The following is an 18,020-nucleotide window of genomic DNA, read 5'->3' as shown; positions in this document are numbered from 1 at the left end:
GGAACATTTGTTCCTGTACCTTGGGGCTGCATTGTGGCTGCATCTGCACTGGAAAGGATTGGGACCCGAGTCTGTTCAGGACTGCAGCCATAGCTAACTCCCTTAGGGCACAATCCTAACCTGGTCTACTCAGAAGTAAGTCCTATTGTGTTCAATGGGACTTACTCCCAGGAAAGTGAGGTTAGGATTGCAGCCTTAGATACTCTTCTTAGAAAGCTGGGGAGGGGGATTATTTTGGAGACTCAGTTTGGGGATTATGGATTTCATTAACAATCCCTACCATTTATCTATAATTAAACTTCCAGAGGACTAGCCATGTTAGTGGGCAGCAGCAAAATCAACAAAATGGCACTCTGTTGAAATGGACTATAGTCGACAAAAGCTGATGTTGAAATAAATGTGCCAGTCTTGAAAGTGCCATAAGGCTCCTTGTTGTTTTTCAGGCACTTAAAAAAAAGGACCATGATTATAACCATTCCCTTTTTAAAAGTGGGAAATTTAGATGCAGCAAGGGCAAAATACAAGAGGGAGAGCCAACCCTCAAAGAGAACCTACATAGATTGGCTTCTTCCTCTGTGCTTTTTTTTAAGCATCTGAATATCCAACCCCCAAAATTGCAATGGAATTCCATTCTATTAAATAGAGGACAAATTAAGATGCTTCTGGGGCAGAACTGAGCAGGTGTGTCAAAGCCCCACAAGTCCTGCACAAGGATTGATTTTTCCGCACCTTTAAGTTTTGCCCCTGCAGTATCCTATTCAAAGCAGTGAAGCAACTTTGCTCCACTACATTGAGTAGGGGAAGATCAGTCATTTTTATGGGCCTTGATTTGTCTCAGGAACATGACCCAAGATCATCCAAATAAATCCTTTGGGCTCTGTCACAGCTTTTCACTCCCTCTGCCAACTGCTTCCTTTCCTTTCATTCATTTTTTTCCTGTTAATGGGGATCTTCTAAAAAGTTGTAACAGCCAGCAACTCAGGGCAGTAAGAACAGAAAAACCATAATCAAAGTGTTTCTTCTTGTTTGCTGAAGTTCTCTTACGCAGACAAGGAGAAAGAATGAGGCTCCTGGGACTTTGGCCCTTGTGATGAACCCCCTATTCCCTCCCTCTTTTTTGCCCATTTTTCTGTATTTTTGGAAACTGTTAACTCCCCAGGAGGTTCTGTGCCAGTACCTCAGCCTATTTATTTATTAAGAACTTATTAATTGTATTCTTCACTTTCAAAGTACAGTACTGAAAGTAATGTACAAACCAGAGTTTGAAACGCTAATGATCCCTAAGGAAACCATATGTATAAATCAGAAACTTAAAAACCATTATGGGGAGACAGAGCTTGGCAGCAGCAGTAAAATGTCAGCAGCTGGAAAAACTATACACTTGCACTTTCTGCTTGATATGTAATTTGGCCCTGAGATGGGAGCAAACTGGGAAAGTAAAACAATCCTGTATTGATATTCTGCAGAACGGTCTTATATGAATGCTGCCCTGGCTACATGAAGATGGACGGCGAACGAGGATGCCCTGCAGGTACCGTTGTAGGATTCCACACCCAGAGACACTGCTTGTTATCTGCCCTTTTTTATTAATTCTAACAAGAGAGTGTGAGGTGGGGTGAGAGGAGGAGGGATTTTGTGAGTGTTCAATGTAATGCTATGAAGCATTATTTTCAGGAAGACTCACAAATGTATTTTTCATATATTTATTTCTCCCTTCTTCTAAGGCTAGGGTTCCCAACCCACGGTCTGCGGACCACTGGTGGTCTGCAGCGCCCCCCCTGGTGGTCCGTGATGTCTCTGGTGAATAAAGAAAAAAAAAAGCCCTTTCAGGAAGAAAAAAGCCTCTGCAGCACCAGTAGCCAATCAGAGCAGCTCAGAGCCAATCAGAGCAGCTCAGAGCCAATCAGAGCATAGCCTCTCTGTCTCCTGCCTCCCCCCTCCACCTCCCTTCCCTCCTTGTCTGTGAGTGCCCAGACAAGTAAAAAAGTGAAGTGCAGGCACTTTGTAAGGTGTGCATGCGTTTGTGCAGCCTCCTGGCTCAGCTGCATGCAGAAGAGAGGTGCCCTGCCGCCCACTGCCTCCATTCCTTGACCCTGTGCCTTCAGGTGAGCCCTGGCAGCCTGGTTTCAGATCTGGAGTCAGATCAGGACTCCAGCCAGCCTGGGAAGTCCCTTTTGCGGGCGGGCGGGCGGAGGGGAGGCAGAGGAGGAGGGGGGCAGAGGAGGGGGGCCTGAGGGGGAGAAGGAGGAGGAGGAGAAGAAGAAGCAGGCTCCCAAAGGCATCGCTGGCTGGCTGGGGGTGTTTCCCTGGGAGTGGGTTTCTCTGGATGTGATTTCCCTGGGAGTGCAGACTCCAGCTGGCCAGGAAACACAGAGGAAGGGAGTTGGAGGCAGTGTGGCAGCAGGAGAGGGGAGAATCAATATGCTCAACCCCAGCCCTGGTGCCCGCTCCCCAGTCAGCAGGATTGGGCCCCCTGGATGTGCTCTTCTAACGCCCAGGGGTGGAGCAAGGGATGCAGGCAACCAGGTTTTTGCACCCCTTTTGGAGAGGGAAACAGGCAGCATCTCTGCTGTCTTACTGCAAGCTGCCCACCTGGGGAGAAGCAATTCCAGAAGTTGCAGAACAGGCACCACCGTAGCCAAGTACAGCAAGTGTAACCCCTGACTTTTCCTCCTCAGAGAGCAGCAGTCCATGGGGAGCCCTCCCCACCCCACACTTGGCCAGTTCCCCTATCTCCTCAGGTTGCAATCCTATGCATGCTTACCTTGGAGTAAGCCCCATGGACTATAATGGGACTTACCTCTGAGTAGACATGCCTAGAATGGGGCTGTTAGTCACACTGTGCCTGTGATGGACTTCTCCAGAAATTTTTCCAATCCCCTTTTAAAGGCATCTAGTCTAGACACCATCATCACATCTTGGGGCAAGGAGTTCCACAGACTAATGGCAGAGTAGGCAGCTGTTGTTTTGTGGTTGCAGCCTAACTATAGGCTTGCTCATGCTCTCTTGGCTCCAACCAAAGTAGTCCACAGCTAGAGCATGACAGCAATTAGAACAGGAAATGAAGAGAGGCTTCCCCCCCCCCCCCCAAAGACCTTGCAATGCACACCAAAAGGACTTTTGTTCCTGAGACATGCAGCAGCCATTCTGTCACTCTGAGCTGGTGCTTCTCCTTCAGGACCGACCTGCCTAAATTGTGTTGAACACTTTCCTAAGGACTCTGGACTCACAAGTGGGGGGAGCAGAGCCAGGGCTGTGTAACAAGAGGAACTGTGGAGGGATATGTGTGCTTTCTGTTGGCTCATTTAACTACCTTGCATGACTTGTCTATAATCCCCTTGTGCTTGCCCTCTCCCTTTTTGAGGTGTTTTCCCACACTTAAAATAGGTAAGGGCTGTGCGTAATGTGGTCTGGTGTGGGGGAAAAGAGACTGGATTGATTCAGGTGGGTGTGAAAACCTCTGAGTTGTGGGGAAATTATTTTGTGTTCCATGTATTCCGTATAAACCCAAGACTTTCACAGCTAGTGAAGCAAATGTAAGCACAACCATCACATTAATTATTAAATAATCTTCTTATGTATTACAAATTTGATTGTATTTTTTGTGTGCGAGGGTGGGGGGTTGCATGTGGTCCCTGCCGTCTCCAAATTTTGCCTTAGTGGTCCCTGAGCTCCTAAAGATTGGGAACCACTGTTCTAAGGGATTCAGGGTGGTTCCTTCCCTCCTTTTTTCCTCACAACAACCCTGTGAGTTAGGATAGACTGAGAGATAGTGACTGGCCCAAAGTCACCCAGGAAGCTTCACGGCCAGGGGTGGGTGGGATTTGAACCTTGATCTTCCAGGTCTATGTCCAACACCAGACCCACGATTACACCATCCTGACTCACAAGTTATAACTAGTCATTTGTTTTCTTGTTGTTTAAAACCATGGGAGCAATGTACTCAAGTGGGTGGTATAATATCTAAGCCAGAAACTACTAAATCAAAATATATTTTGGGGCTTCCCCGAACAGAACAGTTATATGTGAATGGTTAGTATTCAGTTTGCACTAGCCTTCCAAGCAAACTAAAGGATTCATTTCCTTTGAACATCCTTTGAGTTGAGCTCCTTAAGTACTGCTACAAGTTTGGCCCATGTTAAATTTGGGGCACTGAAATCAGCAGTGTTCAGTTCGATAAATATTCTATATTCATTAATTCTATATAATTTCAACAAGATGAAACTCTAATAACTGGAGAGAGAGAGAGAGAGAGAGAGAGAGAGAGAATCTTATCACAAACACATTGTGAAGTGTGCTTGTTTTTTGTATATTTCAGTTGCTCCCATAGACCATGTCTATGGCACGTTGGGCATTGTGGGAGCTACGTCCACTCAAAGATACTCTGATATGTCGAAACTGAGGGAAGAAATTGAGGGTGACGGCTCTTACACATTCTTTGCACCAAGCAACGAAGCCTGGAATCTCTTGGACCGTGTAACTATATTAATATGGATTTTTTTTTTTAATGTTATAACCAAATAACTTTTTTCTTAGAGGACAGAAAAACATTGGCAGGTTGTCGAATATAAGGGAATAACCTGATCTCCACTGACCCTCTGAGTCAACTTACTTTATCACAGTAATTAAAACTTGCTGTTGTGGGAGAGAGGGAGCCCTTCCTAATGGGCCATGTACAATTGGAAATTGTGGACCTCCTGGACCTCCTTCCAGAACAGCTTCCCAATTGGCTGGGTTTCATGAGAAACTCCATACAATGTGAGAGGAGTCAACAAAGCAGCACTTCCCCATGCCAGCATTAATCTGGAGAAAACAGTACTGGCATGAAGAAGAATCACAGTAAAGGTTTCGCCCATTTGGCCCTGAGCTTCTTGCATTAGGAAACTGGAGTACTGCTTGGGTCCAACACCACAGGGGCATTGATAAGTGGGGTCAGCTGAGGCAGACCACCCCAGATGCCACTGCCTGGGGTGGGGTGGGGTGACGGGCATACTGCCCAGGTCCCAGGTGAGAGGAGCTCCATGCCACTTTTGGTAGTGGATGGCCTCCTAGCCATGGCTCCAAACAGCCATTAATGGCAGCCCCAGAAGTAATTAGGTGGTGCATGTGATGACGCTATTGTGTTACCACTGAACTGCTTTCAGTGGGCTGTGCAGTCGCACCAGCGCACTAGGTGCCGGAGGGCTTGAGCCCGCAGTTGCATTGGTGTGGCAGGGAGTGTCTTGTGGCAGAGGTTTCAACACCCCAAGGGCAGGATGCTCCAGCAACACTAATGCAACACCAGATAATAATAATACAGGTATTTATATACCGCCTTTCTTGGTCTTCAGATTTCTCCTCAGACTTTATTCAAGGCAGTTTACATGGACAGGCTGTTATAAATCCCCGTAGGGATTTTTACAATCAAAGAAATGTTCTATCTTTCAAGAACAACAACATTCAGATGTTTCTTTCTGATCTGGTTTCACATTCTGGCCTCCATTCTCCCACACTCAGAGCAGATGGAATAACTTGGCTCAGCTTGTCAGCTGCTTCAAGGTCGCACGGTGCCAGTGGCCTCCAACTAGCGACCTGTGGATCTTATCTTCAGGCAAACAGAGGCTCTTCCCTCTAGACCAGACCTCCTGCCACAGGATAAGGAGCTAGATAAGAACTAGATAAGAAGAGCTCCTGCTAGATAAGAACTATCCACAGACTAAGACAGAGAGGACAAAGGTGAAGGGGCAGGAGAGGCCCTGACAATAGAACAGTGAGGATGTGGGATAGAAGTTGACAAATTGTGCATGAAGGGCATTTTGTTGCAAGTGGTGTTTGAGAAAAGAGCTATAGTAGCAGAAGAAGCTGGCTGGTTGGCTGTGGAGAAAGCTGTTATTTGAAAGAGGGGAAAAACATGGACAAAGGAACCAACATGAGAAAGACATTCAAGAAAGTGGCAGCTGCTCTTTAGAAAGGAATGGCATAATGGAAATCTCCCGCTGGAAAGGCTAGGAAACCGGAGCTAGTGATGAAGTCAGTATTTTTGCTTGTCAGAGCTAAACGTATATGACAAATTGTATCATTTTATGGCAGAGAAGTCTACTGCCTAGAAAAATTTCTATCCAAATTCAAGATCTTTCTCCCCAGGAAATCCATGATGGCCTGATTGAAAATGTGAACATTGAGCTGTACAATGCCCTCCATAATCACATGGTGAACAAGCGCATGCTGACCAAGGATCTCAGGAACGACATGACTTTGGTGTCTATGTACAATGACCAACCTCTGCATATAAATCATTATCCCAATGGTGTAAGTGTGTTTGCATAATTTCCCTTATATAGTACTTCTGCAGTCTCTAGCCTAGTGGGGAGGATATTATAGTGCAGTATATGTCATGTGCTTTGTAAAAATTGCTTTGGATGAAGCTGTAAACTTCTGCTTGCTGGATTGAATGTAATCTTGTAAACCTCAGAATTCTCAAAGCTAATAACGCATGACGCATCAAGCATTTGTCCGCTTTTAAAAGCAAGCAACTCAGAAATCATGACTGTTAACCATCTACTCCAGTACATGACATGGAGCTTGCATGCATGTGCAAAGCAACTGGAAATTAAGAAGGCTGGTTGCAAAGGTTTTGTTTGCAAAACGTGCGCTAGTCGGGTTATTTTATTGCAGACGTTGCACGTTTTGTAAACAAGTCATAAGAAGAATGAAAAATGGAGAAATATGTAAAGCTCTGGTTGCCAACAGTCAAAGACAGGAAGCAAGTTTATAGCAAGTTTTCGTGCTTAACATTCAATGACAACGTTCTTTAAACATAGGTTGTTACTGTTAACTGTGCCAGAATCATCCATGGCAACCAGATTGCTACAAATGGCGTCGTTCATGTGATTGACCGGGTACTCACCCCAGTTGGAAATACCATTCAAGACTTCATTGAGGCAGAAGATGACCTCTCCTCTCTCAGAGTAAGTTTTCTATCATTTTACAAACGTAGCTATTTCCTGAAATGTCAGAAGAGGACATTATTATATCATTTGAACAGAGGCAGTCCAATCCTACCTGAATTCACCAGCGCCAATACAGCAGCACCAGCCCAGCTTCTCCTGTATCCTGCACGGGAATTTCAGCTGCTGGAGGTCTCTGCAGTTAAGGGAACATTTGTCCCCTTGCCCCAGGGTAAGCCCCAGCAACCACAATGGGATAACTTGGGCCTGCTGCAAGCCCTGTGCCAGTGGATCAGACCCTGGAAGAGGGGTAGGAACCCGCCCCCCTCCCAGGCCCAATCCACCCACTCCCCTTACCTGGTCATACTCAGAATGGCTCTGACAGCAAGTGGGAGACGTTGCTTACATGGTGTGTTGCGGTGCCTGTGGTATTTACCGTTACGCCCCCCCTCTAGCTATGCTACAGCCACATTTATTGAAATTAACGCCAGCAAGCTACTGCAAACTGGGTCATATCTCCATATACTCTTTCCCCCCCTTTACTGGTGGCACCTACCTTGGGGATGCAGCACACTTTTGCCTTTCCCACTCTTCAGGAATTCTCACCCTGACTCAAAGCTGAAGATCACCTGATGGTGATCGTAGCTTCTCTACACCAACCCCAATGGGGTCGAAGCAACGGAATTACACCATCCACTGCAAGCCAACCAGACTTTAAGGTTGACTTTGCAGCCCAAGCCCTAAAAACAGTTTTTAAGAAGTGATTTCATCGTTGCTCCACAACAGGGTCGGTTTGGGGCTGTTGAGCACATTATGCAGCAACAAACCTGGCTTGTGGCCAAGTGTACTCTTGAGCACGAGCCATAGCCATTCCTGACTCTCTGATGATATCTGTGTTTGGTACAGTCACATCTCAGAACAGAACTACTTATTATAGCAAAAAGCAAAAGAACCAGTACAGTACAATTAACTCTATTCTCCAATGATTACTAATTTAATACTGGACAATGCACAGTTTGCCTTAAGAACATAAGAACATAAGAACATAAGAACAGCCCCACTGGATCAGGCCATAGGCCCATCTAGTCCAGCTTCCTGTATCTCACAGCGGCCCACCAAATGCCCCAGGGAGCACACCAGATAACAAGAGACCTCATCCTGGTGCTCTCCCCTACATCTGGCATTCTGAATTAACCCATTCCTAAAATCAGGAGGTTGCGCATACACATCATGGCTTGTACCCCATAATGGATTTTTCCTCCAGAAACTCGTCCAATCCCCTTTTAAAGGCGTCTAGGCTAGACGCCAGCACCACATCCTGTGGCAAGGAGTTCCACAGACCGACCACACGCTGAGTAAAGAAATATTTTCTTTTGTCTGTCCTAACCCGCCAAACACTCAATTTTAGTGGATGTCCCCTGGTTCTGGTATTATGTGAGAGTGTAAAGAGCATCTCCCTATCCACTCTGTCCATCCCCTGCATAATTTTGTATGTCTCAATCATGTCCCCCCTCAAGCGTCTCTTTTCTAGGCTGAAGAGGCCCAAACGCCGTAGCCTTTCCTCATAAGGAAGGTGCCCCAGCCCCGTAATCATCTTAGTTGCTCGCTTTTGCACCTTTTCCATTTCCACTATGTCTTTTTTGAGATGCGGCGACCAGAACTGGACACAATACTCCAGGCATTTGTACAACGGCATTATAATACTAACCGTTTTGTTCTCAATACCCTTCCTAATGATCCCAAGCATAGAATTGGCCTTCTTCACTGCTGCCGCACATTGGGTCGACACTTTCATCGACCTGTCCACCACCACCCCAAGATCTCTCTCCTGATCTGTCACAGACAGCTCAGAACCCATCAGCCTATATCTAAAGTTTTGATTTTTTGCCCCAATGTGCATGACTTTACACTTACCAACATTGAAGCGCATCTGCCATTTTGCTGCCCATTCTGCCAGTCTGGAGAGATCCTTCTGGAGCTCCTCACAATCACTTCTGGTCTTTACCACTCGGAAAAGTTTGGTGTCGTCTGCAAACTTAGCCACTTCACTGCTCAACCCTGTCTCCAGGTCATTTATGAAGAGGTTGAAAAGCACCGGTCCCAGGACAGATCCTTGGGGCACACCGCTTTTCACCTCTCTCCATTGTGAAAATTGCCCATTGACACCCACTCTCTGCTTCCTGGCCTCCAACCAGTTCTCAATCCACGAGAGGACCTGTCCTCTAATTCCCTGACTGTGGAGTTTTTTCAGTAGCCTTTGGTGAGGGACCGTGTCAAACGCCTTCTGAAAGTCCAGATATATAATGTCCACGGGTTCTCCCGCATCCACATGCCTGTTGACCTTTTCAAAGAATTCTATAAGGTTTGTGAGGCAAGACTTACCCTTACAGAAGCCATGCTGACTCTCCCTCAGCAAGGCCTGTTCGTCTATGTGTTTTGAAGCCTTTGAAGTGTAAATCGCTAATCTTTTCTAATTTCAATGTGCTGAACACGAAAATGACAATGAAATCTGTTGGTTGGCTCTAGTTTTAGGAGATATGCAGCACATTGTGTACACAGATGATGGGAAAGAAGAGGACATTTCCCAGTACATGTCTACGGAACCATCTATTGTGGATCTCTCATAACCCATGGCCAGTTTTGCATTTTCATTGTCGTATTTGTGTTCACTACTTCAAAATTGTTAAGAAATGACTAATTCAGTCTTGGGGGCATATATGACCTTCGTAAAAATTGTTGTTCAGTGATGTGGCCAACCTCTTATGCTTCTTCTCTGTGATAATTACCTTGATTCCTCAGTCTCTGCCTCAACTGCTTTGGAAGTTGGATTCTCTCTCCTAACTCTCAACCTTGAGAGGAGCACACTTTTGTAATGCCAGTGAAATCCTTCATTCACTTTCTGGAATGCTAGCACCCTTGCTCACTTTGGTGAACTCACTTCTTGAAACCTGCAGTTACAATGATGCCTTTGTCACCACTTAAGAACATAAGAACAGCCCCGCTTGATCAGACCATAGGCCCATCTAGTCCAGCTTCCAGTATCTCACAGCGGCCCACCAAATGCCCCAGGGAGCACACCAGATAACAAGAGACCTCATTCTGGTGCCCTCCCTTGCATTGGCATTCTGACATAGCCCATTTCTAAAATCAGGAGGTTGCACATGTACATCATGGCTTGTAACCCATAATGGATTTTTCCTCCAGAAACTTGTCCAATCCCCTTTTAAAGGCGTCCAGGCCAGACACCATCACCATATCCTGCAGCAAGGAGTTCCACAGACCAACCACACACTGAGTAAAGAAATATTTTCTTTTGTCTGTTCTAACTCTCCCAACACTCAATTTTAGTGGATGTCCCCTGGTTCTTAGTCCTATCCCCAGCTGGGTATCCCTGCCTCCTTTGCGCTCCCTCCTTCCTTCCCTCTATCAATATCTAAACCAGGTGTGCCCAAAACCCCAGCCCGGGGACAGTTTGCAGCCCTCAGGGACCCCCAATCTGGCCCATGAGGAGCCCCCAGTCCAATGAGCCTCTGGCCTACTGGAGATTTGCTGGAATCTGCACTGGTCCTATACAACTGCTCTCAAGTACAAGGGCCGACTGTTCAACCTCTCATGTGAGCTAGTGGCCAAGGGCTCCCTCTGCTGCTTAATAGCAGTAAGTACTTGTACAAATTACAATGTGTTTTTTCAGATGCTTTGAATAAGGATGCCTCTTTCATTCTTAGGCTGCTACCTTTACAACAGATGTGATGGAAATGCTTGGAAAACCTGGGCATTACACACTCTTCGCTCCGACCAATGAAGCTTTCGAGAAACTTCCACGTGGAGTGTTGGAAAGGATCATGGGCGACAAGGTGGCTTCTGAAGGTATACCCACATATTTGCTGTCAAAACAAGCCAAGTTTAACCCATTTCACCACTAGCAAAAAGCCAAGTGGTGCCCACAAAGTGCGCCTGTCATTACAATTAGCTGCTTATATCAGACCACTTGCCATAAACAGGAGTGACAAAAAAAGTCCCTGGTAACTGATGCGCTACTTTGGGGCTGGTAAAGTGATTGGTTGGAGAGTGCTGTCACCCACACCAACATTTATTATAGATATGACAAAAGTACTGAACTCAGCATCAGTGAACTCATCCCACATGCGGTCAGTATTATAGCTGGAGAAAGTAAGCTTCTGTTTACTTGCACAGACAAACATTGAAACATTTTCTTTTTACAAAGATAGTAGCAGCAATTAGAAGTTAATCTTGACTAAGCCTCTGATTATGAAAGCATGTTATGTTCTGCCTCGGGCGTTACAGCACACTTCAGGATAAACAGTGTAACCACTAAGAAGCCTACATGATTCATTAGAAGTCTCTACTGACTGTGCTCTCCGAAATGAAATGTTTTCTATTTAAATATGCTTCGGGTTACTCAAATGGCATAATTTGTACGCTATAAACATTTACTTTCACAAAAAGAAAAGTCCCATTAGAATCATTCGTGTTTGTAAGTGCTACAGCTAGCATCTGTCCTGCTCATTATGAAAAGGTAATGGTTGATGTGAAGGGGGGAAGGGTAAAACAAGTAACATTTAGCATCACCCACAAGGTGCCTGGAAATGATAATTAGAAACCATGTGACCAACAGCCCAATCCTATGTCTCTCCCCCCCCCCCCATCAATGCAGCAACACCAAAATGGCTACCGCTGCATCCTGTGGGAGGGGCAGTTGCAGAGGTCTCTTCTGAGTAAGGAAACATTTGTTTTTTTACCAGGGGATAAGTGTCTACAGTGCAGAGGGGTCTACTCAGACCTGCACTAGCAGAATTGCCTGGGTGGGCCCAGACCATGGGATCAAGACTAGGAAGGAGGCAAGGATACAGCAGCCACCAGTGCAACCGAACCTGCCTCTTCTTGGTGGTGTTCTACCTTCCTCTGCCCTGTCACCACCTTGTTCCATCCTTTTTCCACCCCATCCTGTCTCCCCACCAACTTACCTGCTTTGGTGGGTCCCCATGTGCAGTGCAGTGGCAGCCTTCCTGCCAGCACACACATTCTGGCAGCACACACTTCCAAGCACTGTCAGAGTGCCTTTTGCAACTGTCATAAGACAGGTAATGCTGGCAGAATTCGCATTCTGCCAGCATTAAAGCTCAATGGGTTTAGGCTGCAAGTCTCCCATAGACAATCTTTCTGTTATTAGCCTGCCAGTATAAGGTTTGTTTACTACCTTGGAGTAAACAAAAATGAAAGTTTTAAATTTGCCTGATTCGAAATTTTATCTCTCTAGAATTTATTTTATCTAATGTTATGTCATAATGTTATGTCATAATGTTATAATAAGCATTCCACCTTCACTCCTTCCATGAAAGTAAAGTGGCTGTCTTTTACACAAGGGCTACAAACAATCCAGCAGGCAGTTCTGGTGAGCAAGTTGCACTGAAATGAAGGGGAGACTTGCAAGAGCACCAGAGTGAATCATGTCACAAACATGGAGAAATGAGAGCATCCTTGGGGATTGGGACACGCACACAGAAGGCCTTTGCCACCACTTGCAAAACCTATAGTGTAAATGTGCACAGCTATTTGCCAAATGATATTGGGTGAATGAACACAAGCTGCAGGCACTAGCATGGGGGGGGTGAAACACTAAGTTTTTCAGGCACTTGAATGCTGGTGTAAACCAGCCGCTCCCCCTAGCCTGCAAAACCATTCACAGCAGTGAGAGTGAAGCAGAGGCATCTCCTCTGCTTTGCTCTCCCTACTCCGAATGGCTCAGAAGGCGAGGGATTGGGGCTGCTCTATACTGGCATTCAGGCACCTGAGAAACTTAGCATTTTGTTGTCATCCCCTCCAGGAACACCAGTGGCTGCCAGCCTTCCTACAGGCTAAATAAGACCCTAGATTATTTGTCTAATCATCCTTCCTTTAATCCAGCTATAGAATTGATAGCTTGCCAGTTGGCCTTGATTTTGGTAATGCTTCAGTTGGCTGAAAATTGGCAGAAAAAACCTGAAATGCTTCCAGCCTTGCCTGTCCCTCCAGTAACACCTTCTTTGCAGCATGCCAAGTGAGAGCAACCTTTCAAGAAGGAAACTCTCACTGGGCCTGCTAGACCAATTACCCTGCTTGGCGGCCAGTCAAAAAAAGAGAGGGAGTTCCATGTCAGAGGCAGTAGGTGTGGTTGAGGACAAAATTGATTCTTCAGCCTTCACTACAGTAATAGCCCAGTAATACTGGGGCTAGCTAGATCAACTGTTATACTTTGCAGGAAACTATAAACACAATCACTTCCTGTTGTGAATGCAACACAACAAAAAGCGGTTAGGAGGCTTGGCTTGAAGGGCATAGCTCCAAAGCATTTTTTTTGCACTCAACAAAGCCTTCTGGTTCACTCTAAACCTCTTACTGGTGTTCGTCGTGTCACATCTGGCCTCCCAATCTGGAAATAACTGGCGATGATGTCATTGCCAGTTACTTCTGGTGGTACTTCAAATAGGTGGGCCATGTGAAGTGGTGCAGTAGAGGTCAAATGTTGAGAAACACTGAGCTAAACCCATTATTACCCTGATAGCCCATTCCTATCCACACCCCCATCCCGGCTGGTGCAGCCACACCAAAAAGGAGCACTGTATCCAGTGGGGGGGGGGGGCAGATCAGGAGGCTTCAGAGACGAAAGGAGATTAAAATTTTCCTACCCCTCCCTAAGCGTTCCATTCTGCAATGGGTCTCCTCAGACCTGTGCCAGCTCTTTAGCTGGTACAGATCTGAGCACAGAAAGAGGGTGGAGAAGCTGCTGACAGAGTTGGCGTGTGTCACTGCCACCAGATCCACCCTGTCCCAAAGCCTCCCCACCCCTTTTCCTCCCACTCCCCACCCAGTTTTGCCCCCTCCCCACCCCTGCTGCTGCCTTACCTACTGTGGTGGCTGCTGTCTGTTCCGCTGTTGCAAATGCTTCCGGCCTACAAGTTATTTAATACTTGCTAGGATCAAATACATGTCATGTTTCCTTTCCTCATTAGAAGTACATGGTATATGCTGGTGCTACTAATTTGAAAATCTCATTGCTTTTTTTCCAATGTAGCTAGGAGCCCAATCCTGTGGTCAGCGGCACGGCTCCGTGCCGCCGGCCACAGTCGCAAACCTGTCATAAGGAACATTTGGGGGGCTCACTTCCGGGCTCCTGCTGGTGCTAACCCAGTGCTGGCCGGTGCTGAGCTAGCACCGAGCAGTGGCCAAGTTCTGCGGCTCGGTGGTCTCCCAGACTGCCGGGCTGTGGAACGGGAGACAGGGGTGTGGACAGGGGTGTGGGGGAAGCGTTCCAGAGAGGGGGGAGGCTGGCAGGAGTGGGGAGCAGGTGTGCCGGGGGGCGGGTGGGAGGAGGATCCGCGGAGCTGAGCTCCGCAGGATCCAGGGTGCTCGTGGAGGCCTGCACGCCTACACGAGTACCTTTACCGTTGACCGTTTGGTTGGCGTAAAGTGAGTAGCCCCATTGCGGGGCTGCTTACCTTACTTGGGGGGAGGGGACGAATGTTCCCTTCTCGCAAGGAGCCTCCTGCAGTAGCGCAGGAGGCACAGGATTGGGTGGCAGCCCTCTTCGGTGCCGCTGAGCCTGGGCACTCCGGGCAGCTCAGGATTGGGCTGCCCGACAGCTGTATGTTCAACTCCCATGTGGAAATATATCAGAGACTCTAATATGCAGTATCTAAATTTGCTTGATGACAAAAGAAAAGTTACATATAATGGCACTGTAATTCTCAAAAGATATCAGGTTATTTCAATATTTTAGCCATAATGCCTCAAGCTATTCAGGCTCATCCAAGTATCTGAACAATGGTCTTTTTTTGTTCTCTGCCCTCCTCAGCTCTGGTTAAGTTCCACATTTTGAATAGTCTTCAGTGTTCTGAAGCTATCATGGGTGGTGCTGTCTTTGATACCTTAGAAGGCAATACTGTTGAAATTGGCTGTGATGGCGAAAGCTTGACTATCAATGGCATCAAAATGGTAAACCGAAAAGACATTGTGACAAGCAATGGTGTGATTCATCTCATAGACGAAGTGCTGGTTCCTGACTCTGGTGAGTAGCACATGGTTAGCTTCTAATTTCATGCACTTCCTCTAGTACTGACCACTAAGCTAGGCGAGCTAGGCCTATAATAGCCTATAGGCCTATAATGAAGTTGAGAAATATGAGAAATATGAGTTTGTGAAATGACAATCTTATAGCAAGAACTAACATCTTTTGCCCATTTCTTTCTCAATTTCAGCTAAGCAGGTTATTGAACTTGCTGGTCCTCAACAAACCACCTTCAAAGACTTGGTGGCTCAGCTTGGCTTGGCCACCTCTCTAAAGCCAGAAGAAGAATACACCCTACTAGCCCCTCTAAATGGAGCTTTTTCTGGTAGGTACACCAAACAGACGGGGTGTGTGTGTGTGTGTGTGTGTGTGTGTGTGTGTGTGTGTGTGTGTGTGTGTGTGTGTGTGTGTACTTTTTTTTCCTTTTGAACCACTTTGTAAGAAAAAGCCCTCCTTAAAGAAAACAATTTAAAAACACCAGATAGATTAATTAATCTATAGTCATGCTTTTAGTGATACTAAAACCTTGACATACCTACTGCACACTTGTGTGCATGTTTACTCAGAAGTAAGTACGAGTGTGTTATAAGATGCTTACTCCCAGGTAAATTTGCATAGGATCTCAACTTTAGATGCCCCACATGTAGCTCTAGACAGGCAAACCATACCCTCCCACATAAAAGACTACAGTACTTCCATCACTTGACCCCATATTATTTTCCAGTGTAGTGAAGGAGCCTCCATTAATGATTTCATAGGGAAATGCATTATTTATTATTTATTTAAAAGATCTTATCCTGCCTTTTCTATGCCAGAGCAAATGCCCAAGGTGGCTTACAATTCAGGATTAAAATATACAATATATAAAACAATAAATAAAATTGTAATAAGGGGACACAACCAATTGGAGGAGGGCAACTATTTAGAACCAAAGGACTACTACAGAGGCAGAAGGGGCAGACAAACCACACATCACACAAATGCAAGATGGGAAAAAAATGAGAGTTACTCATTGATATTTTGACTTACTGATGTCAGGTTGGATGAGTAGGAGAAACTTTTTCACACATGCACGCGTACATTCATGCACCCCCAAAGTGAGCATAAACAGTCTTCAGCCTGTGAGGACAGCAGCTGGGCAAAGATGCCGCAGGTGCTTCGCTCACATTCCAGGCAAGTCATATTGTGGAAGACATTCTGGGCAAGGCTATCTTGACTAGAAAGAGCCTCCCCCAATCCTTTGCAAGCCCATGGCTGAGCCTCACCCACAGCACCTGCTTGGAAGTGCCCTAGAAACACAGTGCAGGCATGGGACTGTGGGGCTGACCTTGGCAAAGAAGTCTCTCACTCTTCATCTCTTCACCACCACTAACAAAAGCAAACTTTGTTGAAAGATTGAGGGGCAAAGATAACAAGGAGTGCTCCCTCCATACACCACAGGCACCATTTCCCATCACCTGCATACCCTCTAAGGCAGGGGTGCTCACACTTTTTTGGCTCAAGAGCTACTTTGAAACCCAGCAAGGCCCGGAGATCTACCAGGGGGGAAGGAAGCGTCTGACAGACACCCCCTTTAATGTATGGAGCCCCTGCTGGAGTCTAGTCAGTTTCGTCAGTTTTGTTGCTGCATGCCTGAAGAGCAGCTAAAGTGTCAGTTTCAGTGTCAGTTTAGTGTCAGCTAAATATGTCAGTTTCGTCTAGTGACTAGACGAAACTGACATATTAACAGTTTGGAGAGACAGGGCTCCGCGATCTACTCATTTTGCCTCGCGATCTACCGGTAGATCGCGATCCACCTATTGAGCACCCCTGCTTTAAGGGGTCCATGCCAGTATCCCTATCACTCCTTCCTGTTACTGCTCTGTCTAGTTTCATCAGGTATTCAGGCAGTTTCATTCAGCATTCATCAATGTGGCAGCCTGCTCACAGTGTGCTATATACGCTTGAATGCTTATCATGACCTGTTAAAGCAAAAAACACTTTGCCGGAAAGCTTTATACCATGCTGACAACACTGATGGGCGCATGGGGGTGTGCGGTAGGCTCCCAGATCCACTGATAACTGAATTCACGGACACCAAATCTGCAGATACGAGGGCCCACCTGTTGAATACAACAGTAGTATTTAAAGCACGTGAATAGGCACCAGTCCTGCTTCGCCATGTGATTGGACATGGGATAATGGGCCAGTGTTTGGGCAGCATTTGTTGCAATGGATACCTTCTAATAGCAATTTGTGGGTCTAAAAGGCATGGAGGATAATATACCGTGTGATTAATGTCAGTGTCATTGTTATGTTGCATGCATCATACACCTTGACAGAAAATCAGATTTAGGCACTGACTTCTATCTGAATTGTTAGATGATACCATGAATATGGACCAGCGGCTCCTCAAAGTGATCTTGCAAAATCACATTTTGAAAGTGAAAGTTGGCCTCAATGATCTCTACAATGGGCAATACTTGGAGACATTGGGAGGAAAGAAACTCAGAGTATTTGTGTATCGCACAGTAAGTAAATTAAAACGTTAGAATGCGATTGCAGTAGAGTACAACATACTGCAACTGTTCAAACTGAGATAGAGTTGTATCTTATCCAAGTTAATCTTGAAAATCTGAAATATTTACGTGTTAAACCTGTCTACTTAAAAGAAAGGCTCAGTAAATTGGATGGAACATACTCACAGGGAAATGTGTAGGATTGCAGCCTAAGAAGACTTTGCTGTGGCTTATTAAAAATACCAAAATTATAAGGATCAACCAGTCTTAGGCAGCAAAGTTCAATGTAGTGTTCAAACTACAATGATCTCCAGCAATTTTACAGTCAAATGTGCGAGTGGACTAACTAGAGATGCTAATCCTCAATGATTACCCTGGAGTCCTTGTCAATTGCCATTCATCAATCGTCATCACTCCTAAAGCTGATCCTAGAGATGTTAATGGGGTCTCCAGGAATTCTCAAAATTACATGCTGCTGAAAAAAATCTCCAGGAGTGGCTTCGGTCAGAGTTGAAAACTCTATTGCTTTCC

General features: G+C 45.9%; 1 protein-coding gene across 4 annotated transcripts in view; it reads left to right on the top strand.

Moving 5' to 3' along the window:
* Positions 1-18,020, top strand: part of POSTN (periostin) — a 53,896-nt gene that overhangs the window by 9,410 nt on the left and 26,466 nt on the right. For all 4 annotated transcript variants that reach the window (XM_066614919.1, XM_066614920.1, XM_066614918.1 and 1 more), the window contains exons 3-10: positions 1,467-1,531; positions 4,319-4,476; positions 6,124-6,288; positions 6,801-6,947; positions 10,652-10,793; positions 14,779-14,991; positions 15,182-15,316; positions 17,353-17,501. In XM_066614919.1, coding sequence (XP_066471016.1) covers positions 1,467-1,531; positions 4,319-4,476; positions 6,124-6,288; positions 6,801-6,947; positions 10,652-10,793; positions 14,779-14,991; positions 15,182-15,316; positions 17,353-17,501 — 1,174 coding nt within the window. The remainder of the gene's footprint in view (positions 1-1,466; positions 1,532-4,318; positions 4,477-6,123; positions 6,289-6,800; positions 6,948-10,651; positions 10,794-14,778; positions 14,992-15,181; positions 15,317-17,352; positions 17,502-18,020) is intronic.

Source organism: Tiliqua scincoides, chromosome 2 (assembly GCF_035046505.1).
Source record: "Tiliqua scincoides isolate rTilSci1 chromosome 2, rTilSci1.hap2, whole genome shotgun sequence".
Classification (NCBI taxonomy): domain Eukaryota; kingdom Metazoa; phylum Chordata; class Lepidosauria; order Squamata; family Scincidae; genus Tiliqua; species Tiliqua scincoides.
This window is presented reverse-complemented; position numbering and strand designations above follow the sequence as displayed.